The 26,518-nt window shown below is 38.8% G+C and overlaps 1 protein-coding gene across 7 annotated transcripts in view; it reads left to right on the forward strand.

Annotated features, from left to right (window-relative positions):
* The window catches only part of LOC126871786 (uncharacterized), a 585,120-nt gene that overhangs the window by 487,319 nt on the left and 71,283 nt on the right, over positions 1–26,518 (forward strand). For all 7 annotated transcript variants that reach the window (XM_050630990.1, XM_050630993.1, XM_050630991.1 and 4 more), the window contains one exon: positions 4,594–4,887. In XM_050630990.1, coding sequence (XP_050486947.1) covers positions 4,594–4,887 — 294 coding nt within the window. The remainder of the gene's footprint in view (positions 1–4,593; positions 4,888–26,518) is intronic.

Raw genomic sequence — 26,518 nt, forward strand, 5'->3', positions numbered from 1 at the left:
TTACTTAATTTTATTGCATTTATTAATTGTATTCTGATTCGAACAAACTATAAATAACTGTAAGCAGACAATTAAATAAATTCCACGTATCGCCCTTTAATAATAATTCACTAATTTCACTCTCAATCTTACAATTTTTATTTTTCTTTCTTAAAGCCTGCTAATGAAACAGAATCTACAGTTTCAAGCTTTAAACGATCAAAACAGAAAAATCAAAGAAAACAATGATCCACGTGGTCTCAGCGCCGAAGTACCACGCTGAAAAGTAAACGGCGTTAAAGATTCAAATTGAGGCGGGCTTTCGCGCTTCTAAAAGATTCATACGTAACGATCGCTTGAACAAGAACAATCGTGATCGTTCAGCAAATTTTTCCGACCCCCGCACGTGCATCGGTGTATTGAAATAACACAATATCATTGTGCCGCTTCGAAACATGCTCAAAATCAGAATCTCAAAAAGTCAATAGCGATCCAAAGCTCGGTAGAGGGCCGCTTTGTTTCTAACCATAAACGAGTTCCTGTGAAAGCCGTGTCTCTTTCCAACGCCTTTATGCGGCCGCAAAGTGTCCGATATTAATAATAAGCGAACGTACGCCAGCCGATTTCCGTTCCAAGCAGAAAATTAAGGGGATCGAAAACGTACGAATATATATTTAGAAGACAAACATTGTACGTTGCACACGTATGCAATCTCACGCCTTTAATTCTTCATACGGTATAAAATACAGCGGAGGGCTCTGCGTTTTCTCCTAAATATTTAATTATAATTATTCGATATTCACTCGGCCACATTAGTTAACCGTGCGCGTTTCGTTTTATTTCGCCCCCTGTCGCTCACCCTCGCACCGCATGGGCAAGATTTAAAGCGAATTGATTGGGAAAGAATATGGTGGATTTATTTTATGCACCTTTGTGAGAACGACGGATCAGTGAAAATTATTTCTGATTGACTTTTACATTTGTATATTCGTTTTATTGGTATTTTTTATTTTCTTTCGTTCTGTATAGCCACGTTAAGTTCCATGAGCTACTAGCGACGTAAAAGAATTATAAGATACGATTATGTACATGTTACTATATGTTATTTAGAACATTTTGAGTGATTTAATAGTTTTCGTGTCAAAGTTCTTTTCAATTATTTTATCAATATTATAAATGTTACAGTTATTTACTTCGAACGTTTCAGAAAACTACAATTCTGCTGTTTTAATAAGAATTTTGTGTCTGTATGTTCCTGGATAACAGGTTAATCGTGAAATAAACGTATCTGAATTTGACTAAACCAAGTTGCAAACGATTACCAGAGAACGAATGTAGTAAATTCCTCGTTAAATATATTATCAAATTTTACAGCCATATTCGCAAGAAATTCCGCTGTATTAAAAAATATTCCTCAACATCGTGAAACAATTAATCGATTAAAAACGCAATAAACAAAAGATACAATTCTGGAATTATTTTTCCAAACAAGGAAGGAAAAATAATTCCGCTAACTTCATATACAAATTTACATAGTCGAATGCAACTTTTACGTACAGAGGAACAACAATTCACCGTGATTTGTTCGCGTAACGCAACAATAGCCAACGGACGTGGCAGCGAGGTAGCATAAAATATCTTGCCCGATATATCGTTCTACCCTGTGTCAGCTCGGAGGGTGAGAAAAACTCGGTGCCAGCGGAAAACAACCGGCTACTGATTACAGCGATGACAAATGGTAGCGTGGGAATTACGAAATGAAGGTTTAATAAGGTATGAGACGGATCGGGAACGTCCGCGCCGCCACATTCCCTGTGCTAATTAACAAATCCAATTTTAATCGACGCTCCAATTCGTGCTCGCCACCCCCTGTAGATGTCCCACGGTCCATGTTCGTCGCGCCCGGGTAAAAGTGATTAGCGGCTGCCTCCGTGGCGAAATTATTTCGCGTCAGCTGGATCCGAGCTGTTTTTTTCTTTCTTTCGGCTTTGGATTGGACACCGTGGTTGCCATAAAGTGCGAGGGTCGAAAGCTGTTTACGTAATAAAATAAGTATGCGTACGCTTGTTTGTAGAGTATTGAAATTTGAATATGAAAATTCAGCGATCCATACACTTTATTAGTTTATTTCTTTATGATTTGACTGGAAATACGACTAAAGGGTAAAATAAAATTAATCGTTTCAATGGTTTTTGATACGAGTGTTTGAATAGTTTTAAACTTTAAAAAGTTTAACTTTGCGAGTGTTTTTTTAACCCTCGCCTAATAAATAAAATAGTTTCTCTCAAAATACAATAATTTATAGTTTTAAATCTTAAAATATTATTTAATTTCGTTATTCTTTTATTTTATTCCCCTTATGTAAATATACACTTCGCTGCTTGAAAGTAGAAAATATTCCCAACAATCTAATCGCAAACAAACATCATCCACAAATTGAAAAATAATACGTCTGGCTCTCTATACGAAATTAACGTTGCGACTGGTCCTTACAAACAAGTCAGAATCAATGAAACCGCGTAACACAAATGCGCATATCCCGTACATATCTCTTGCTTGCCGTCAGTTGTCCGGAGATTTTTCGACTGGGTGCCGTCCGTAATAACCAAAACGCTTGCACAGGAACGAAGGGAGCATTGAATGGCCAGCCTTTCCGCGATCACACCCGAATAATTCAGGAAACCGAGTCCGAGGATCGTTCGGAAAGCGATGACACGAATGGCATGCCGGGCGTGTCCGTGGTAACCCAATGGGACCGGTCTCTTAATTAAAAATCGTGAAATCCGGCCCCCGTCGTGTCCCTTTGTTACCGCTCTCGTCATTCGTCGTTCCATCGAGTAGAATAAAAAAAAAAAAAAAAAAGGAAATAGAAGAAAAAGAGAGAAAAGCAAAAAAGGTGAACGTACCGTCGTCTACGGTTTTTCCATGGTGTGTCGTCGAAAAACGATCAGCAGGCAGGACAACCACTGCTCGCATCCGCCATTCTTTCGTTGGTACGCGTCTACTCTGGCGCTCGCGCTCTTTTCCCCTATTTCTCTCTCTTTCTCTCTCTTTCTCTCTGTATTGTCCTTTTTTTTTATTGTCCTTCTTTCGTTCTTTTTTCCCCTCCCTCGCGTTCTTTTTTTTTTTTCCTGCATTTTATTGTACTTCATGCGGAACGTTCTATCCGAATTTATCGTCTGGATATTATTTCTCCTGAGTTTAGAATTGGAGGAGATAAATTACCGCGGCAGGAATCTGATAGTTTTGCAACAAACCCGAATCTTCGGATTTGAAAAATGCTCCCATTAAAAAAAGAAAAAGAAGGAACGGCTGACTGCCCCCGTTTTTCTAGCAGTCGATCTAAAAAAATTCGTTGTACATCAAAATTTTTTTTCTATATTGGTCTCTATATCCAATAGTTGCAATGAAAACTTTTTCTAACACTAACATCTGCCGCAGTTTGTATAAAACTATACAAAATCCAATTACGGTTGTACGTTTTATTTTCCTGTTTTCTTTCTATATAACTCGATCCAAATAAAATAACGCGGTTCGCTTGCATCTTCCTTCATTGCGCGTCGCCATGGGGTTCCGATCTGGAGAAATTGGCAGTAGTACGAACGCAGCTCACATACTACGAGATCTCCGACTATAAAACAATGCGTACAAGTATAGTGTACCATAGCACAGCTGCGTCGTCCAGTATATGCGTTGGCTATCAGTTTCATTGTTCGCTTGGTGGCCACGTATCGTGCGTTTAGGCGTGTGCATGTGCGTAAGCCAACCATATAGCGCACCGATATTATGGGGCGATTCTTTCGCAAATATTACGATGGTCGTTAACGTTCATGGCGAATGGAATTTCTTGAGAAGGGAAAAGCCCGCTCTTCTGTGTTATTCGTTCCATTCGATCGATAAAGATCGCGTTCGTTTAAAATTTGGTCATCGAGTAGCTGTGCGAAATTCCGACTCTTTGAATATCGTCCCGCTTTGTACAGTACAATGTATTTGAATTATATTTATAATCGAGGAATTCGAAAGACGTGAGAAAAAGAAGCTGAAAAAGCTAGAATTTCAATTAGATTTCTCGTCAGGTTATTTCTAAAGGATTTGCGCGCGTTTATGCGGAACGAAGTGAACTTCTTAGAGAAGATCGTTAAACACTGAAACGAAGTTGTCCATTTTGAGGTAGATTTTCAACCTAGCTTTAATCGATTAAGGTTTCTAGGTCATCGTCAAATTTTTTCTGTAGGATTATTCTTTCTCTGTTCTTTTTTAAGCGAGACAGGGACACGAAAAGTTTCACGAACGAAATTAGAAAAATAATCCACGCTTTCTCAATTGTTTTATAAGTTCTGCAAATAATTATTTAAGATATTCCATATTTTTCCATTTATTTCTAGGCAATTGAAAGATATCGTTGAATTTCACACCAACGATTCACTAGCATTTTAGAGTAAAGATATTTCTGTACAGATATTAAAATCAGTGCCAACTGAGTTTCTTCATAAACAACGTGTTTTTGTATTTTTTATAACTTTAAGATAAATAAAAGTTCAATATTCGTCGGATTTGCTCGAGAAACACGAATAAAATGCTGATATATCTGTTTTTTTTTTCTATACTTTACAGAGTGCCACGTCTCCTGGTGCCAGTAACGACGGCCTCACAAAGCAACAATTGGAGCTTATTCAACAGATTATGCAGCAAACGCAACAGCAACAACAGCAGCAAACATCCGCGCAACAGCCTCAGCAACAACGTAACAATTCGTCAACCACAGTCACAGCACAGATTCCAAAAACGCAAAAGCCGTCCGTCAAGTCCACGACTTCATCTGGAAACGTTTCGAATAACAGTGGAAGTTCGAATGCAACGAACAACGCAAGATCCAGCCCGAAACCCAAAGTCTGGAGTCACGTGCAGGTGAGTAAAATTTTAAAAAATTATCTTCCGTTCAATCATTTTACGTTAAGTATTGACGCCATAAATATGAATTTCTATCTTGGCACAAAGCTAATTTCTTTTACTCTTTTCAAAAGAAAAACTTAGACTCAAAGTTTTAAAGGTTTCTCCGAAACTTCTTCCGGTTTTATTTATTCCTCGAAGAAACTTGCTCTCAAGATATTGCGTGTATATATAAATGTGCGTTTATGAACAGAGCAAGAATTCCGAAGGAAATACAAAAGCAAGGAAATAGAAGAAAAAATTCTCAGAAGAGTACAAAGATTTGAAATCTAAAATACATTACACACAATATAATAGTCGACGACAATACGCAATATACTCGTTGAAATTACTGTCTGGCCAGGACGTGACGCGCGACAAAGAAATATCTTGTTGACTGTTACTTAATAGCAGTTGCACATTGTGACGTTGCAAAGTGCATACATTACTCGGGATATTTCGTGTCGGACGCAAAAGCATTTTAACGAGACAGCAGACGGTACGGTGCCTAATGATATATTTTGTCATTACAACTAATCAGCGTGACCCGTTAAAATGCCGATAGCCAGTGTTCAAATTATGGAAACGAGCACGTTCACGCGATTCGTTCTCTGCTAACTATCGTTTTTTGGCTGCGATAATTTACCAATTTACATTAGCTGCCTTTTCAAACGGCCATGATAATTAATCTGTTATTCCCGCTCTCAGAAGTTGGTCGTTTCGATTTATTCGGTTAAATTCTCAGAGTTCTATTAACGCGAATCAGTATGATCCAGATAATCCAACTCTTTGATCAAATGGGCGAAAATTAACAGGTGAAAGGATTTTTTGTAGCAAATAAAATTGACGAGAACTTTCATTTATTAGATATTTATATTAATTTAGAAGCGAACGTGAAATTTAATGGGAATTTGAAGCTTTTTAGAAAGAGAGGTTTTTCATTGTTCTGGTTCAGGATTCAATTCGAAATAAGGTTATTATATGGGTAATTTCTGTAATGATGAATGCGAGATTTCGGGGATAAAAATCCACAAAGAGAGATTACGTGGAAGCTTTGGAATTGTTCCTCAGCGGTTTCGCTTATCACAACGTTAAATCGTGATTTTTGTGGGTTATCGCTGCAGCTAATTATATTTTCTATGGCAAATTGCTAGCAAAAATTATAACCGACAGCGAAGAACATTTGCGAGTCTGCGTTAAATAAGATTTATTAGATTTCACGAACGCTGGAATAAGATAAGGAGATTATTGGCAAGCGTTGTTTTAGTATTCGTTTGGTTCCTTTTGTAATCACGCCAATAATTAATTACAAAAGAAATTGTCCTGTCGTTAATAAAATTATGTGTAATTTGAGATATCGATTCTACGTACCGTAAATATAACTGGAAAAGTGGTTTCAAAGTTTCAGTCAATGACGTGTTTCGTATAAAAATAGTAAGCTATTGGGCTATTTCTGAGTGAACGTTTAATAATGAATCAGCAACAGAGGGATTTCGAGTAATCCTGTCTCATGCAAGTTAGTTTCGACTGGTCGCGTGAAACAAAAGCAATCACGATCCGTAACATCGGTACATTTCTCAATTGTTGATACAAGAAATACAATCGGCAAACAGCCACGTTGTTGCCACAAGGAATTCAGTTTCCAGCCACCTAAACATATCAGCCATGCGTCTTGCACGTTGACTTAATCGATCTAATAGTAGTTACTCGGTCCACCGTGGGGACAAATTGTTTACCGTTTGCTCCAATCTATGTATAAGAACAATAAACGCTAATCGCGATGCATTAGCAAGAATCAACATCCCTTGAGAAATCCCCGAGGTATCCTTTGCCTTTAATTTTTGCTAACACAATTTACACAGTTCTACACTGTTCACGTATTTACATATTTTGAGTAATTTCGATTTACTAGACGACCATTAATTCACGATCGAGATACGATCTTCGCAAATTTATGGAATACAAATATTACACGTAGGCGTAAAAAAAAAGTTGCAGTATTCTTTGTTTGACGCACTCGTTTAAAACGTTCTGGGTGTTGCTATTTTTATTTTGGATAAAACCAGCAACGCGAGGAACGATTGAATTTGCGTGATTATTATCGGGCTTGGAAATATAGAAATTTAAGAATATAACAGTTTAATTAAATTCAAATATACGTCGCCTATTTAAAATTTATCGATCCTGTTTGAATGAACGTAAAAATGAATTTCATGTATACACCTTTGGAGAATATTCCAATGTTCCATTGAGAATACCGCGGCATTCAGATTCCTTTCTACCCTTTGGAAGATTTTAATTAAAATATAAAGAAGGCATGGACGTTACTAATAAGTATTATAACAAAGGAGAAGAATCAGTCGTCGAAGAGAACGCCTTCTATATTCTACAGTCTGCAACATCCACTATGTTGCGCCATATTCTACGTATAATTTGCATTCCTTCTCATTAAAAAATCCATTTTTTTTACTCTTTTAATATCTACGTCTCTTACATCGGTCGAAGCATTCGATTAACCAAAGGACGCATGCAAAGATCGTCTTTCGTTTACTATCAAAATGCCTACGTTCCCTGTTTTATCACGATCTTCGTATTTTGAACAAGGCAGAGGCCGTCCCAGCGGCACCGGAACCTTTACCACCACCTAACTTCATTACGTTAATGGCATAATAACCATTGTGGCCGACGGAAGGGCTTACGCGCCGAAACGTCGACGTCCCTAAACAGAGCAAGAAGCGAATTCGCTCCGAAATCGATCGGTTCGCCATTAATATGTATGAGATCTTGGCCGATAGAACGACGAAGCTGGATGAACGCGTCCTCCGCCCCTTCCACCCCCTTTCATTGCAGAGTAGGAACGAAGAAATCGTTGGAATCGTCGTTGCCATAGGAAGACGAGACGGGAACCTGCTCATAATTGGCTAGGAATTCGCGGGCCAACGAATTCTCACGGACTTTCGGTCTGCTTTCGTCGAGACAGGGAAACAATCGACACTGTCGGGATGCATTCGAGCTTTATTCCATTCCGCGAGATCAAAGGATGGTTCGTATTACTCTGGAGAGAAATACTTTTACCCAGCGGATCAATTCAGAACAGTTCTGACGACGAAGATATCGTGGATAGATTTTTACAGTTGTTTAAAGGAATTATTTTTCGAATGTTTGCTTAGAGGTTTGGTTTTTTTGTGGATAATTATCGATTTTTCCATTTGAGATTGCATTGTGATAGAGTTGTACTTTTTGGAAACATAGGATATTAAATGTGGGATATTCTGCGTGATGTTTGAAAATAAGCGGCTGGCTCTTGAAGGGCTTACGCTACTTATTGGAAAGAATAAAAAGACTGCTTGATTAATGTGGTACTTAGAGTAAGGATTTTGTGAATTTTATTAAGGAGATCGTTTCTCAAACGTTTGATCGGAACTTTTCTATTTAATCTACTATGCACGAATAAAATAAATTCATAAAGTATATTCAGAAGATGCGACGGAACTAGATTCGATACCAAAAGTACGAACCTTGCTCAATTTTAAGAATCAATTCTAAATGAACATTTTCTATTCCTCTTGACAAATTCTATAAACCCGTAAAACCTTCCTCAATTCTTTCTCTATCGTATTTCGTAATTGATGACATAAAGCTAACCCGAGCTAGCAACGAATGACTTTTTCCATTGGAAACTTCGTTTCTCCAGCTGTCTAATCTTCATCGATCACGTCGCCACCATCAATTTCCATAGAAAAAAAAAATATACCATATATACATATATATATTTCTGCTTTCTACGGACAAAATAAATCTCTGGCAGCGTTACGAAGCGCGAACTGATCGATCAACGTAAATTACACGAACGGTGCAATCGGTCCGCGTAGATGGAAAAACGCGCGCGGACCGATCGGCTGCTCCAATTCCGCCGGAAATAGCTGTGGCCGAGGCGAGGCAGTGATTTAAAGCGGCCGGCCTAAAACATTAGACCCGGCCAGGCAGGGAAAGTGAAAGAGTAAACACGACGACCACAAATTGCACAGGTAATAACGACGTGTTCTTAGTCAGCGTTCTGGCAGGCGAACTTTTCGCTGCGAATAGCGTATTCCGTGTCTGTGCGTGCACAAATGCGAATAAGAGATGTATATGCGTTATTCGATACCATCGCACACACTATGAACAGCTTCCTCCGTGTAACAGCCGGCTGCAGACTGCAGTCACGCAACGTTTCGGGCTTTACACGCTCGGTTTAACCAGCCCCCATTCACGGAACGTGTCAACGACAAATCCACGCGCGTTCCTTCTCGCGTCGTGATATCCTCTTTTGCCCATCTTTTTTTTTTTCCTCCTTTTCGTGACTCGCGTCACGAGCCCATCGCGTTCGGTTTCCGGAGAATCTCGCGCTGACGCTTTCGAATGAGTGGTACAGTTGCGCGAAGAGATACGGTGATATGGTCGTAAAAATAGTGTTGGGTGCTGACGTTGGGACGTTTAAAGGGGTCGAGGCATGTAATATAAAATATTTTGGAGATACGAGGATACGATTCCTTTTGTGCGATTAAACCACAGATAGAATTTTAGTCTCTGGAAAGAACAGAATTTTGTTCGAGATGAATCTATCGAGAAACAAACAGGTTATAAGTATGATAGGAATTTCATGATTTTCACTAGTAACTAGTATCCGTTCGTATAATCGAAATTCAGAAAAACATTCTGATCGATCAAATTTGATAGGATTCTAGAAAATCGTTAAATTACGTCGACGAAAGTTTCAGAATTTACGGCGTTTATGAATGCTGGCAATGATAATTGTAAAACTTCTCCAAATGTACGCTACGACACAAATTCTCAAAACGCAACAGTTTTACTTAAAATACTCTTTATTCAAATTCTAATATCGTTGGTAAAATTTCTTCGTTAGAAATTTCAAAAATGTCATTTCACTCTACCCTCGATCTGCACCATATATTCTCTTCTCTCGCATATTTCACGCCTTGCCATCGGATCTGGAATATCAAACCACAGGATTCGTTGAAGGAACTGTTCGAGCAGATCACGGATTCGAATTTTCTAAATCCGTTCCGTGTTGTACAAGGCGCGGGCTGGCAATTTTCTGACACAATTCGAAGCACAATGACCCGCACGACCGAGAAGAGAGAAGGAAACGAGATCGAATCGGCAAGGATTTGCAATCACAAGTAACCCGCTCCGACGACTTTTCCCCCTATTCGAATTCCAAAAGCACCTGCCCCGACTCTTTTCAATCGCGCCGCGGACGGCACAGCTGCGAACCTAACTCTTGGACGTCGACGAATATTAATAAAGAACCGGGATTGAGCGGAGGGAACAGTCGCTCGAAAATTATTCTATCGATAGCTCGTCGTTGCCCGACGAACGAACCGAGAGGGCTGGCTCCTCGATTATCTTAAATCGTTTCCCTGGTGAGGCCTCCAGTTCATCGATCTCCAATCGATACGAGGCAATAACAGTTACAAGACTCGAATGACGACCGATTTACTCTTCCATTTCGACTCAGACCTTCTTTCAACGTGTCGACAGTGTTGGGATATATTCGTTGGATTTACGGCGTAATGTGATGCTGCAGGGGATTAGTTTCTATAGATGAGTCTGTGGAGAAACAAAAAGAGGATTTTTCATAGAAATTGTTTGAATTAGTAACGATAATGAAATTTGAATTTCGAGTTAATTTCGTGTGATTTTTTCGATCAGGCTTGAGTAGGATTGGATGGAAATGATATTTCTTAAAGATAAAGTGAAAGAAATGAAACGATAGGAATATAATATCTTATTTTCTTCTATTTTTATTTCGTATAACACCATTAGCTTCGTTTATATAATTAATTATATTTTAAAACAGAACTTCAAATATGAATTATCAGCGAGATTGTAAACCGTGTTAGTTTAAGTAGATCGCTCTTTCTGCAACGTATCGAATGTGAAGTAACAAGAAGAATTCAATTCGACACTTTTGAATTGGAAATATTTCGACAACTCCGCTATATATATATATATATAGTTAGGAATTTACTTTGATCAGATAGACTAGGCCAGTCTCATCTTCCTATCGAATCTATGCTATTTAAAGTTAAAGAGAAAAGTCACGATCAAGTAGAAAAGGAATTTTGGCTTTGACTTCCGTCCAACTTCGTTAAGACGAAGCACTGTCTTATCACTGTCCAACAAGTTATTACGAAAGAAGATACCCGTAGCATTATTAAAAAAACAAGCAAACTTTCTATCTAATATTACCAATGCTAAAATATCAAACTTCATCTTTTTATTACTTTATATTAAATATTCTGGAATCAAAAAATGACTAAACTACTCAAACTAAAATTTCATTTGATTACTTACTTCCTCGTCAATTTTCACTGCCCTTCAATAAAGATTACGCTTACTTGAAGCAATCTTGTTCCAACGAACGCCCTCCCTCCAAATAACCTCATTGCTAAATGCATCTGGAATTCTCGAAGCACCTGCATCGCGTGTTTCATCAAAAACCAAACCAACATTCTTCCTCATCCCTCGCGTCCGCATTTTCCCATTTGGGTCCAAATTCGCGGCACAATGCAACCTCACGTGTACAATTCTCTGCTCAACCGCTGGAACCGAACAGTTAACGGTAAAACTCGAACAACGAAAATTCGTCGAAACTACCACATAGAAAGGTGTTCAATATTAACCAGCGACAGCGGTGGAAAATTGTATGTCGAAAGGAAACACAGGAGTAGCGATGAAAAGGGAGGATAGAGAAAGGGCGAGATGAAGAGACGAGACGCAAGCTGACGATCGTTCGGTTGCATTAATATGTATGCACTCTGGTCGGCCATCGTTGTGGATAGATCAGAAGCTGCACAAAGTTTCACCGGCGGATAGAAGCGCCAGTAATAATAATAAATATTTCCGGATTGCGCGATAGAGGCGCGTTTCGCGGACGTGCGCACGAATAAACTCGTGAAACAAATTGGCGACACGATCGAGAGCCAACCTCGGATCGCCGTTTCACCTAACCGGCTATAAGATAGAGTTTGTAACGAGAGTATGGATTAAATTAATATGATCTGGTACGCGCTCTTGGATACGCCCTCGCATAGTAATGAAGGGATCGAGAGGATTCGGTCCGTTCGTTGGACGGCTTTATCTTTATGCAGCTGGTCCACGGAGATTCGTATTTACGGGTTTCGACGCTTTCGTCTCGCTGCTTCTGACTTACCGGACCAAACTGGTTAGCGCATTCAAATGCATTTCCGTGCTCTTGTTGCTTTGCAGTTAGAGGAAGATGGAAAAGAAAAGTGTGAAATTCTATTTTTCGTTAAAACCTTAAAAATTTTCGTAATGGTAGACTTTGCCGATGGTGGTAATTATTTTTTCCTTTTTTTCTTTCTTTTGGTCATCTAAATAATAGAGAATAAACGTTTATCTGTATCCTATATATGCTGAATATTGCGTATTTGCAATGTACTATTTATTTTTCATATAATCGGATTTCTCGTATTTCATTTTTTTGTTTTTTAAACATGGATTCGTTTATTTTCATTTGATTAGATCGATTTGTTAATAACAGTGATAGTGATACGATTAAAGAATTTTCTGTAAAAAGATAAGGAATGCAACGAAACTATTACACGAAGGAAATTTCGAAGAAAAATCATTATGGTATATTTCCCAGAGGACGTAGATACTTCTCCGATATTACAGAAGAAACTTTCCAAAATTGCGCAAATTCGTAATATGGAGCTTCTCGTTCTTTGATACGTTCTCTAAGAACAATTTTATGTTTTGATATCTGTCTGAATTCTCAATTTATAGAACGTTGTGACTCAATTATGATTTAAACGAAGATCTCTTGCCCAATAGATAGTTGAACTTGCAATTAGAATTACTGAATTATATTCAGAAAAGTAAAACATAATGGAAGATATAAAATCTTGGATCCCACTGAGAGAAAAGAACGTATATTATATATATCCCGCACGTTTCCCCGCAAATAGTCAAAAACAGTTATACGTACATAGCTATAAAGCACGCTTTCCGTGATATAAGAGGGGTTTATTCAGCGGAAAGAGAGCAGTCAGCTGCGAAAACGTACGTTTTACGAGTTAGTACAACGCTATAGTATGTAAAAATTCCGAGAAAATTGTCAAGTCGTAGCGGACGTCGATGTACACCAATTTTTGCGAACGCGTGTTCATTTTTGTGCTACTATATTACCTCTGCTTTGTTGCAAAAGAAAAATTACGTTGAATATTTTCCTAAAACAATAATAGAATCTTTCTTTCAACGTGCTTTGAATGGAATACTTGTATATATCATTCATCCATTTTTATTCTCTGTACATAATATTATTTATTTATTTACATTGTTACATCTATCTCGTTGATAAAATATTTATTAAAATCTATGCAACGATATTGACAAAGTAACGATATGAAAAACGGTTAAATTTTGTGTTGTTCTTCTCAATAATATGGTAACTTTATTTTTTAGCGACAAAGTTATTTCTATGATTTCCTATTGATTATAAGAAGTTGCGTTTCATATATCTGACCTTTGAAACAGAACATTTTGTGATCGGGCAAGCGAGGAGAAATTATTCACGTTCTACATTCTGAAATTCTATATATGTATTTAGCGAACAGTTTTAGCACGTTTCCGTTGCAATTACGGCCCCTTTCGTTGATCAAAATGTATCGAATTTACTCGCATATCGGCAAGAGAGAGATGTAATTTCAATCTGAAGTTGAAATAATGCCAGAGCGCATGGTTAAAATGATACTTGGAGTAGATTGTAAATTTATACACGCGAAACTTTCCGGTTCAACTTTTGCGAATGTTGTTTCAATGAGCTACGTTTAGCGTAGCTACTGCGTGTTTTGTTTCGCATGTTACTATTATAGGATATTACAACTTCAGAGAAACAAAATTACGAAGCTTTCCAAATATTTATATCAAATAAATTATGTTTAAAAAAGCGGCGAAATCATGCAATGCATACGATTCTCGACGAATCGCCGGTATCTATTCGCTACTGTTGAATCGTTTGAAAATATGCTATCAAAATTCCAGAAAAATTTGTACATATTGTATCTTTACGTGTATGCATTGGCCGCAAAAGGTTAATTCAACCTGCGTTTCTATCGATCGGCCATTCAAAAGGGCGAACAGTTCGATTCGCTGAAACGATACGAACAGCGCCATGGAAATAAAACGAGTAATTACAAGGAAGACGTGGCAACAGTAAAAAAAGAAGAATATTGACATAAAAAAATCGAAAAGAAGGAGCAAGAAATGATTAAAAGAAATATAACGAAAGAAGGAAGGAGGAAGAAAGTACCAAAAAGCAGAACCAAAACGAAACAATAGAGCAAAGTGTGAAAAGAAAGAGAGAGAGAGAGAGAGAGAGAGAGAAAGAGAGACGACAAAAGCAGAGACGACGAGGAAGAAAACGGTGAGAGAGAGACGAGGAAATTGAGAGCGCACTCGAGTTTACCGGCCAGCAAATGGGCTGGTATATGTTCGCACGGTAATGGGAAAGGCAACAGATGCGAACGCTGGCTGTTTCGCGATGAAACTATCGTGTCGTATAAAAGGGCGCGAGAGGCTGGCAGAGGTTAGCCTGCAACCGACGACATAAACTTACGATAGTGCAAACGACCGCGACACACCGGAACTGTTCCTATTCCCCTTCCGTTTCGTTCTATTCTGTCAGGGGCGCGTTACCGAACTGTGTTTCTTGTTTCTCTGCGAATCTAACGACTCGATCGTAATTCTTATTCGTTCTCGAAACTCCGCTTTTAAATGATCGTAATGCCTCTGCTCCGTTCTTAAATGGCAGTAATCATTACACTCTCTACGAAGTTTTACGAAGAATATTACGAGTTTTGAGATTTTTGCCACTGTGCTACATTTTGCGGATCTAAGTTATCTGTTTCTTCATGTTATATCTATTATTGTCTATTATTTATTATACCTAATATCTATTATATCATATTAGTTTACAACTATGTATCGTCCACCGTTTTTAGATCGAAGAAAATATCCGACCAGCACCGGCTTATATTTCGCTGGGTCTACATATTTTAATTGTAAAATCCTGGTTAAATCGAACTGTTTCAAATTTATTAGTTTTAATTATTCTTTCGATTTCTTTTCTTTTTCTTTAACATTTTTATATAGGTACTGGTTACCATAGTGCAAACTGATATTATTGATCTTCGTATTAAAGCCCACGCGTTACTTAATAACTGTCCATGCATCACAATCCTAACGACACACGACTATGATCTTATAAATAGCTTGGAAACTCTAGCGAAACTTCTGAAGGAATTTCCGAAAATAGTTCGTGTCATTGCGTTCGCTCTAAATCCGACCGGACGAAGCAAAGCGTCTGCCAAGTGTTCGCTAATATCTGAGGGTTTTTCGTGTCGCGACAATTTCATCCACTCAACGAAACACGACTTTATCAAGAATTTTCTCTTCGTTATTTAGAAAAGAAATAGACTTCCAAATAGAAAATACCATAAATACTTTAATGGTACTTTTTTTTCAAAAATACAAATTCTAAAATATACAAAATTATCTATGATAAAATTAAGAACATAATTCATAGCCTCCTATACTTTCGGATATACATCTGAACATTGTCGCATAAGCAAAATTTAACGTCAACCGAGACTTCAAATGTTCAACGTCTAAAATAATTGAATAAAAAAAAACACGTATACGAGATTATTTCTGCTTTAATAAAAATCAAAATTAATTTTACAAACAACGTCTGTATAATTTTAACAACTAGCTCTTAATGGACCTTAGGGCAACTTAAGATATTAATTCGGTTTATCGACAATCTCTAATTGTAAAAATATACCAAATATAATTTCAAGATTTCGGAAATCCAGAATCTCCTAACTTTTACCTGAAAATTTTGTCCAAACTCTAAATGACAGATATTTTATAAATCGAAGCATAACGCTCTTCGGAAAGGAAGAAAAAGTTGTGAGACGACTTCTAGATAATCTGCACGCGTAAAATCTTAGCTACGTTTCCCGAAGCGAACAACCAATAATAAAATTGACCACTTACAGCGACGTGCCTCGTGTGCGTGATTAAAAATTCAAACTGTCTCGACGACCGGAAGTAAAAGCCATCGTTCCCTTTAAATAACCCACTATTCTCGGAACGAGTAGCGGAAAAAACGGGTCGCATCGCAGGGGTACGTAAAGGGGTATTTTGCTTGCCTCCAACGACGAGGAAGATGTGAAACCTGGCTAACCCGAAACTCCTTCGGTTCACGTAGACTCGTACAACGTATCTTCTCACACTTAGATCCGGTCGGACCAGTGTCACATGCACCCCGTTAGACGAAAGAATTTCTCCGCTTCGTCCACCCCTAAAAAGAAGAAGAAGACCCCCAATGAATCTAGAAGGACCCCCAGCAAGTTTTATCGCGTCCTTTTCTCTCCAACGAGAGAAAGGACCCCCCTTGGACCGGATAGTGGCCAATGAAAGATTTCTGTCTTGATTTCGCCGAGGAAAAATCTTGATTTCCGACCAATAGCGTGTCTGTCTTTCTGCCTCGAAGCGTTCTGAGTACGTTGGACCGTCAGATGGCCTTGAAAAATGTCAAGCACGTGCGTTTTCTTTCCCGATTTTTATTACTCGACGATGACGAACTCGAAAGTCTGGACCAGCAGCTGCTCGTCTCCTCCTTCTTTTACTATTTTCTTCTTTTTCTCGCGTGAAATTTCTTTTCATTTTTCGTATTGCTATCTTTCTTTGATCGTCGGTAGTTCGTTGTTTCTAGTTAATAGTAGTACGTTGAAGACTTTAAAGGGATGACCTAGCTTCCTGGTCGCTTCCCTCCGCGATTCATCGCGGCGACTTAAATTTAAAAACCGAAACGTACATGCTACTAACCCTTCAGAGCTGTTCTTCCTCTTTGTCGATGGTGGATGGCCACTTTTTCTAGGTCACGGAGGACCGTTAGTATTCAGACGAGGTCCTCGGCGATGAACATGTATCTCGAATCGTTTCGTTTCTCCGTTTGTACGTCCGCCCGCTGAATTTCCATCGGTCGATGCTATCGTTGAAATATATTGACCGAGAGTAATCGTGATTTTCTGGACGTGATTGGAAAATGGTATTCTTGCCGAAGAATTTTTCGGTTATAATACTGCTTTGACGATTCGAAGTAGTAAATAATAATAGTAATAATAATAGTAATTTGGTTAAAGTATAATATTCACTTGAATTCCGAAGAAATATATAAAATTCATCTTTGATTAGAACACCGAATACCTGATACAAATATTGCGTTTGAAAGATACGTTTCTACATTTCTTAAAAATCCACATCCAACGCTTTTATTAACCCCCAAAAGTGTCTTAAAATTTTTGACAAAGACACATGTCCCCGAAGAAATCTTATTTCTATATGTCCAAATAAATTTATCGCAAAACTACAAATCTGTGTCTCCATTATCCCAATCAAATGTCAACTATACGAAAGTAAAGAATAATAAATTCCACGTTTCTTTTGAAACGCAACATTTTACCCGTATCTCACCCTCGTCAAATTCTTCGAAAATTCTTAACAAAAATATATGTCTTGGGAAAATGCTTGGAAATAAAAACAACTGCAGCCCTATCTTTGACAATATTTCAATGGAACAACAAAAAACCGTAGTGGAAACCTTGTCGTAAAAAAAGGGGGGGACGGTATTTATATTGGATATTCCCGCTTTAAAGTTTGGCTGGCGCGTGAGGCTCGCCAGGGCGGAAGGAAATGATTTTTTCCCAGCGATGAAAACGCATATTTCGCGGGGCCGATCGGCTGTCGGGCATCCGGTACGCGGAGGGCATCGATCTCTGTTCAGATGACGGGGATGTCGGCGTAAAAGCGTATAGGACGATGCCGTGGCAAGGGAACAGGAAGCTTATATAGCGCGCGGGATTATGGCGGCGGGTAGTAGCAGGATTCTTGCAATAACTCGCCGCGGCTTGGCACGGTATCGCAAACAAACACGAAGGCGAATTGAACGGAGGCGCGCCAAGTATTTTCCAATTACATCTTCCATTAACGATCATTCCTTGTGTACACGAACCTCTCTTCCCTATCGAACGAATCGATCCAAGAAGCACGCCGGCTTCTTCGCCGTCCCGCGGTCCTCTCTCGCCCAAACTTCGGAAATAATTCCCTCGATCGACCAAGCGATGGAATGGAAGTGCTGTTGACAAACGGGGTTGACACGTTTGCTGCTACAATGCTGCGTACTAACGAAACGAACACCTTGTCTTTGTATCGTAAGATTTTTCGTACGATGACCGGTGAAAGTACATATTTGGATAAATAGCACAGAAGATTTTTACGAATACGAAGAGCACACATATGCGTTTTCATTGATTTGTTCGTTTCGATATTACCTGTTGATCGAGGTAGCTGTTTGATTGAAATGATACGAGTATCTTAAAAATAGGTATCAAATTTGTAAAATTTTGCAAACACTCGCGAATATATTTAATATTAATGACAGGAAACATTTTTGAAGTTTGAAGAAGATTTGATGGTAAGTTGTACATTTTTTTAAAAATTCGATTTTATACCGTCAGAAATCGTTTGGGATTAAATGTGTATCTTCGTCATATATTTAAAATCGTCTAGATATTTAAAAATATTAATTGTTGCAGAATTTATTATACTATTATTATAGGAATTGTGAACATTATATTTTTACTTTGTAATGCTTCGTTATCGATCTTCGTCTATTTAAAAAATTGAACGTGTCACCAAATAATCATTCTGTATATTTTCTTTTAATCGTAACGACAATTTCATCGCAATGGAAATATTGCGTGCCACCTGAAAAGCTCGGCTTGACATACTAAAAAGGGCTCGACGAAAAAGATACGTACATTGGACTGATTTGCTAAATCTTCCGAAATCGTGGTAGACATGCACGAAATACATATTTCAATGTATCTATGCAAATAAGGGAAATGTTTCAACGTATCAAAGTCAAGACTTATTCGATATACGACCGTTCACACAGTTTAGCTGAAATGTGGCATAAAAACATCGAAAAGTATATAACGAAATATTTTAACTAACCTCGATCTTTATAGCCCAATTCCATCTTTTTACATCAAATATTAATCTTAACCTCTCGTATTTTCTTAATCTCCCCTAGTTTCTTTCCCAAACGATTAAGTTAAATCACTCGGATTTTTATAACACAGAATCGTTCTTACACATATAGGAACTATAACGCAAAAAGTAGAATCCAAAGTAGAGGAGGAAACCGCTCGAAGTTGAAATAGTATTAAAAACCGAGGGATTTAAAGTAATCCACAAAGGGGGGCCGTATTTCACGTTGAAAAACTGAACTTCTTCATTTCGTCCACAGAGTTCGGCCCCATTGTTCCACCCCCATTACGCCGGCGAACATCGTTAAATGCCTTCAAAAGCCATTATCCCTCAAACTTCATTAATCCTTTACCAACCTACCCCAACCCGTTCTTCCTTCTTCCCATTTAAAAAATCGACGAGAAAAAGTCGAACTAGAAGCTTCGATCGCCATGGAATGCCGCACATGGCGATCATTACCGTGGTCGTTACATGCAAAACGCACGCATCGTTCGCTGGTAATTTTGCAATAGCTGTTTCGATCGGAGACACCTTGCTCAGACGTTATCGTCGCCCTTTTCCAAGTCCCTCGTTGCCAAGCACTCTTCTCCTACCTCCTTCTCTCTCTCCCTCTCTTTCTCTTTCTCTCATATTCTCTAACCACCTTCACCGATGGTATGCAGCCGTCTGGCAATTGCGAATCCAAGCCGGGGGAATCATTTTGCGGCTTCGTGACGCTTCCGCGTTCAGGAACTCGAAGGCGGATTCGATTTCTATGGGCGGACAGAGTTAGATATCTAAAGAGAAAACGATCTTCAGAGACGGATACGTAATTGGGAGAAGAGCGTGAGCGAACGAGACATGGAAAAGGGGATCGAATCGGTCGAGGGGGTGCACAGAGTATTGGAAGGGATGGGGGCTCGCACGTGGGCTACAAAGCTCGTCGAGAATACTCTTGAAAGTGAATACTGGTATCCAATTGCAAGTACCGTGCCGCGTCTCTAGTTGTTCAAAGTGTGCATAACAGCCGAGTAAGGGTAGGAACTAATTGGCAGGTTGCTCTCAAGAACATAAATACGAGGCGAGAGGATCGCGAACCGGCAGGGGTTAGGGGGTGGTGGATGGCTTTCAGAGACGAGGCGGAACAGAAGACCTCCGGGGAGTCTCTCGTTGCCACGAGATGACGAAGTGCCTCGCAGCCTTTGAAACCTGTCCTTTTTGCCGGACCGACGAAGAACACGAATATTGGATAACGGGCACGCGGATTTATTGATTCGGACAACCTTCGAAGAACTAAGTGTGCATAATAAGATAACGATGGAAGTACGTTTTTTTACGATTAATGATAAAGTATCAGGAAGGTATAAAATTTTAAATGCGTTTTTCTATTTTGATACGATAGGTAACGAGATTCTAAAATGTAAATGTAAATGTAAATTGCTTGTCGTTTCAACTTCTACGTTCTATCAATCTCCGACACGAAAGTGTTTCTCGTGTTTAAATAAACCGTACTTTGAAATCTTATTGCATCGGTCGTAACAGTCACGCGAGAAAATGACCACGGAAACAGTTGCAATCGTTTCCTTTAGTGCTGCTAATTAATGTCGCGTCGCTAGATTTTTCGGTGCAGAAACAACGTCAAATAACGTCGTGGTAGGCAATGCGAGCTGTATCACACAACGCGCGCATTCAAGTACACTACCGGTCAAAGATTTCGTGTTGCACATGACTTGAATTATAAAGTCGCCGAGCATGAACACACACGTACAAAATGTTTAACCAATGGAAAATTATATTTTTTCTATTATAACAAAAAATTCTAACAGAAAGATTATTACTTGTAATACCTAGGAATCTCGGACCATACCATTAAAGGATTAATATCGATAATAGTTTCCTTTATTTTGCCAAACTTTCGGCGAATAAATTTTCTAAGCTGATTCTTTTAAATTCTTCACTTTTATGGAACATATTGTGATTACAAACTTTTGGCGGATGGTATATATACGTGCGTGCAGCAGTCTCGTGTATATTTGTTCGTGGAATGGAATTACCAGGGGATCGTACAGATAAAAAGCGACTGCGTATCGCAGGGATACGATCGATAAATTTAACCAATTCCAAGCGACGCTTTATGGACTCGTTATACGGCTGCTATCGTAATTATCTCCATTTCGAATTTATACGTGCACGCGCGTGGATCCTTTAATCTTGTCGGCCGCGTGCTCGTTCGTCGCCCGTCGCTCGTCGACGAATTACTGTAACGTGCGTCGTCGCGTTATTAACCGGCGACTAAAATGTCCACCGAATTTCACGTTTACGAACGCCGGAAGACTGAATGTGTCGTTAATGTTTATCTGATATAGGAATTACGACGGTAATGATGCGTAAAATTCAAAAAATTTGCCTATATTCCTTTTCTGATTCCAAAAGTATTTGAAGATTTTGACTACTTTTGTGGATTTTGATAGGTGACTGTTGCTTGGAACTGTTTTGAATTTGATTGTTAATCGTTAATTAATATAACAAAAATATACAAACAGACATATAATAAAAAGTGCAATAAAATGCATGATATATATATACAGGGTGGTTGGTAACTGGTGGTACAAGCGGTAAGGGGATGAATAAAAATTTTATATAGAAAAAAAATTTTTTTTTAATTTTTTTCTTTTTTTTTAAATTTTTTCATCGAGACAACGATCTACAGCGAGATCCGTTATATAACGTACCGCACGCGTACCGAGCGAAAATTCAAAGTCGATTTTCTCGAAAACAAAGCCTCAAACGAAAAATTTTTATTCCATATTTTCGACTTCTTTTTTCGCGTAGAATCACCCCCTTTTCGCTTGTACCACCAGTTACCAACCACCCTGTATATATATAGGCATATCACATTTGTGACTCTATTATCGAGTCCAATGTTTGATTTCAATAGAATTCTTCTAAATTGTAATATATAAATTGTCATGAATTTTTTTCTATATAAATAAGTTTTAATCTCAACGAACTGAAATTTTACTGTCGGCCGTTCCACCGATATTATTTCAAGCTTGAATTCGAAAAGTAATTAATGCGAAATTAAGGGGTTGAAGTAACCAAAGCACATTTCGCGAGTCTCATATTTTTTCATCAGCGACATTCATGCAAGAGAGGACTATACGGTTGCTGAGCGTTCGAAAAGGAATTTTTCCCCTGCAGAGATAAAAATACTATGGTAAAGAAAAAAACAAAATGGAAACTGGAAGAATTTATGGTTCTATAGGGAATGAAACTGTGAAGTAATCGGAATTTCGTGCGGTAGGAAAACACTTGAACTACTTCACGTAATTGAAATCAAGGTCCTCGGTTGATAATTATACAATGATAAAAAACGAAGAAATATCAAATAACTGATTTAGAATGTTCATAAATATGTGCAAGTATCAAACGTATATCTACGCTATATCTTTAAAAAATCAAACGCCTACCTGGCATCGATGTTAAACAAATGGGAAAGATATTGCTCTGTAAAACATCCGTCGAAATGATTCCTCAATTACGAAGAAACTAAACTCATGGATTCACATGATTATCCATAAACAAAACGCGTAGTGAATTTTCTTTATCGTACTTAATAATCTATTTGTCGGAATGAATAAGCCAAACCAAATAGAAGCAGCGAATTTTCAAAAAGCTAAAAAATAAAACACAAAGAAGGGAGATACCGAATAAGCTACAATTTGTTTCAACGAACTCATTAGCCGGTGAAATCGCGTTTATCGATAGAAATGGTTAAGTTCTCTGCGTGTCTATAGTGGAAGGTAGGAAAAGGAAGGTGATGTTTCATCGCGGTGGCTGTTTTTGCCACGACGAATACATACGCGTGGGTCTCCTCGAATCACGATGATTGGACGCGAAAAAAAGTTCTACATTGGCGATGCTCCGTCCAGCGGGGTCGAAATTCGTCGGTACAGAGATTCAAGAGGCATGCTATCCCGTTGCTTTTTGCTTGCATGTAAAGCTTTGAATTTTTCACCGGCCCCGCCCCCGCGCTGGTTGATTTTCTTTTTGTGGAACCGCGTACGCGTGCGAAACGAAACTTCCCTCGCTTCACCAACGCTGCCGCGTTTCCCTCATTTTCCGGCTACCGTATATATCGTTCGTTTCTTCCTGTTCCACGATCCAACGTATGTCCCGTTTTAATCATCCTCGTGGTCCTTCGATTTCGTTTTTCTTCGATTTTTCTGTCCCCTTTTCCAACTCATTTTATATTATTTATCAAATTAAATATGTATATTATGTTGACACGTATAATAATATATGTATACATTTAACGAGACAATACATTTCTTTGTAATATTCTCTCAAGCAATGAAAAATAGCACACGATAACGGTTGACTTTGAGATTGTCATCTGTATGTTGATAATTGTAGTTGTAGCCTTTGTAACATTTTTTTAATCAATTTTAATGTTCGTGAGCTTAAAACAGAGCTTGCACCGCCAACGTGATTTACATTTTCACTTTCAAAATTACATTTGCATTTTGGTTCGTTTGTAATTCTAGCAGCAACTAGAGAGATAGCCAAATTATGGTGATTCGCTCTAATTCTAACACTAATTATAACCTTTCTCTCACTTCCCTTCGTTTCTACTCGTTTTTAATCCTACGAATCTTGACCTCTTAAACAAAATTACGATATATTCAGTAAAAATATTCGTTGAAAATCTCAATCCTAATTTCTCTTCTCCCATCTTTTTTCCCTCTTAATTATCCTTTTTCTTTCCCTTCGCGTTCATCTCTTCCCTTCCTCTCCTTCCATTTCTTTTTCAGTTCCATCTCGTTTGACTTTCCCTGTCTCTTCTTTTCTCTCTCTCTCTCTCTCTCTCTCTCTCTCTATCTCTCTCTCTGCACACACATATACATACGTTGGTTCGACCTCACCCCATTGAACGTGCAGGCGCGTTTCCAGCGCGTGTAACTTACAATCGTGTTATCCCGGTTGGATTTTTACAAGCGCGTACCGCCATGCCGGAAGAATCGGTCGTAGAGCCAAGGGAAAACTAGGTCGAGCGTACTGACGTCAATTTTTTGAAATGATGTTATAGACGCCCGCTTTTCCCATGTTCTTTCTACCTTTTCTCCTCTCTTTTCCTTCTCCTTCCTTTTTTTTAATTGCTACTGACGGGCGGCTCGCCAAACCATACAAAGAGAATGCGAGAAGGTAGCTGTATAATTATGCTTGGGTTTTATCTTGTGGATCATTAAGGAATCGTAAATGTATGCGTGTTATTGGAATACGCTGTGGCGCTTTAATTATGTTAGACGTTTTATACGTCTTCTCGATAAGATCTGCACGTGTCTTCTGTGCACGATGCATCGGTGAATAGGGGCATGCTCTTTTTAAGATACGACGAGTGTAATAAAGATATGATGAATACGTAATGATAAATTTGACGTTCTCGATCGTTAAATCTTACGACATTTTCTGCTACTATTTATGGGAAATTCTTTATCTTCGAATTATTTAATTTCTATAATAAGGGAATAAAGAAAGTTTTAATAAGAAGACTATCGTAATTAATTCGAGTAACGATACCTAAAACGAAAATAAGAAAAAATTTTGGGAATTTCATGGAGTGAATTTTTATGGTCGCAACGCGCAACATTCTCTCAATGCAAGCTGATTGTAATCACAGGCTCAAAATAAAACAGCCTAAATAATAATAAAGCTAAACGAGTACTACCGCCAGCCACTAGAGCGAAGTAACCATTCCTATTTCACGATTTCTCTAATGCTCTCGTTTCAAAATTGCCGTAGCAATAACAGCGACGAATCGCGAGCTACGATTACTGTATTAACATCTGGACAACACGCGCGGATCAGCCAAACGACTGATCGAACTGTTCGAAATCGACATTTCCGCGGAACCAAACAGAAAGGTAAAGAAAAAAAGAAAACTACGAACGTGGAGGCCATTTGATCGGGGTTCGACAGTTTTCAGCCACTTAGCCCGTTCAGCGCGGAGAATAACCGCCGCTTAATGCTCTGCCCGGCGTGGTTATTAAAGAGGATTACGGCCTTTAATAATCCCGCTTCCGCAAAAATTTCGCAACGCTTTCGAATTACCTTCGCGAGCGGCCAACCAGCGTGTTCGGTCTCATTGTTTTGCCGACCATTTGTTTCTGCCTGGTGTAACGTTCGCGAAAATGGAAGCTCGTTATTACGGCTCTCCCCATTGTTTCCGAGGAAAGAGGCGCAGAAATCCGACGGAGAGGGAAAGAGAACAGTTCGAACCGACCAAACCCTGCTTCGTTTCGAATTTTTTCTCTCCTCTCCCCCTTCCACGGCCCTTCGTGGAAATCTCATCGGACACTTGTCGCCAGCGACGTTTCGCAGGGTGTCGTGGGCCGTGCATTATTAGATTTACCCTTCCGAACCACGCGAAAAGGGTTGGACAAACCCTCTCGGCTTCTCCCTATCCTTCGTCGAACAATCGCCTTTTTAGCAGCGTCCTCCGAGGGATTCCACCAAATCCTGTCTAACCTGTTTGCTCGCAGCCCAAAGGATGCGTCCACGATACGGGGAAAATCGGGTGGATTTAAAAAATAATGATAATGGAGTCGGCATTGATAGGAATGAACGTCGAGATTGCGCGGATGTTTGAGAGAATTGGAAATTGAATGGGAATTATTAGTTGACAGAGTCGAAATAAAACGTGTTAAAGACAGCGAGCCGTATCCTGTTTGTCATTTTGAATTATAGTCCCGTAATTTTGACAAATAACGGAGAATATAGAATATATTCGTTGTAAAATTTATCATCGGAAATCGAACAAATTGAAAAATCATTACTTAATATTTATCAGTTACACGTATATCTCTATCATACCATATCTATGTAAATAATAGTTCATCGTTTATCTTTACCAATTTTGTCCAACGGTTAAAAAGAAAAGTGAAAATATATCTCGCTTGTGTTTTAAATTAAAAACGTATCGAGGGTATCAAAGTCAACGGGCTATTAAATTTTGTAAAAAAGTTATATAACATTTCCAAGTTAGAATTTTTCATTTTAAACTTGTGTGTGTGTGTGTGTGTGTGTGTGTATGTGTGTGTGTGTGTGTGTGTGTGTGTGTGTCGCATGGACAGGCATCAGATAGCAATTTTTCAAATTCATTCGCGCGCTTATTCAGACCAGCGATCGAGTTACTCGTATTTGGTCCAATTTGTCACGCGATATTGCGTTCTCTCTTTCTCTCTCTCTCTCCCTCTCTCGTCGCCGCGTATAACCGAGATTTTTGACGGGTACCGTTGACGGGATTAATTAGAATATTCCTATCCAGAGTCGTATTAATTGCCTATGATGCAATCTAAATGGGTGGTAATGGGAATCGCGGCGTTGCAATTACAGTTCTGTAATGGACCGTCGCGACTAGAATTAATTTGAGTTAATGATTATCTGGCCACGATAAAACGAAACGGTTGAGTGTTAGAAGTGC

The sequence above is a fragment of the Bombus huntii genome, chromosome 12 (assembly GCF_024542735.1).
Source record: "Bombus huntii isolate Logan2020A chromosome 12, iyBomHunt1.1, whole genome shotgun sequence".
Lineage (NCBI taxonomy): Eukaryota > Metazoa > Arthropoda > Insecta > Hymenoptera > Apidae > Bombus > Bombus huntii.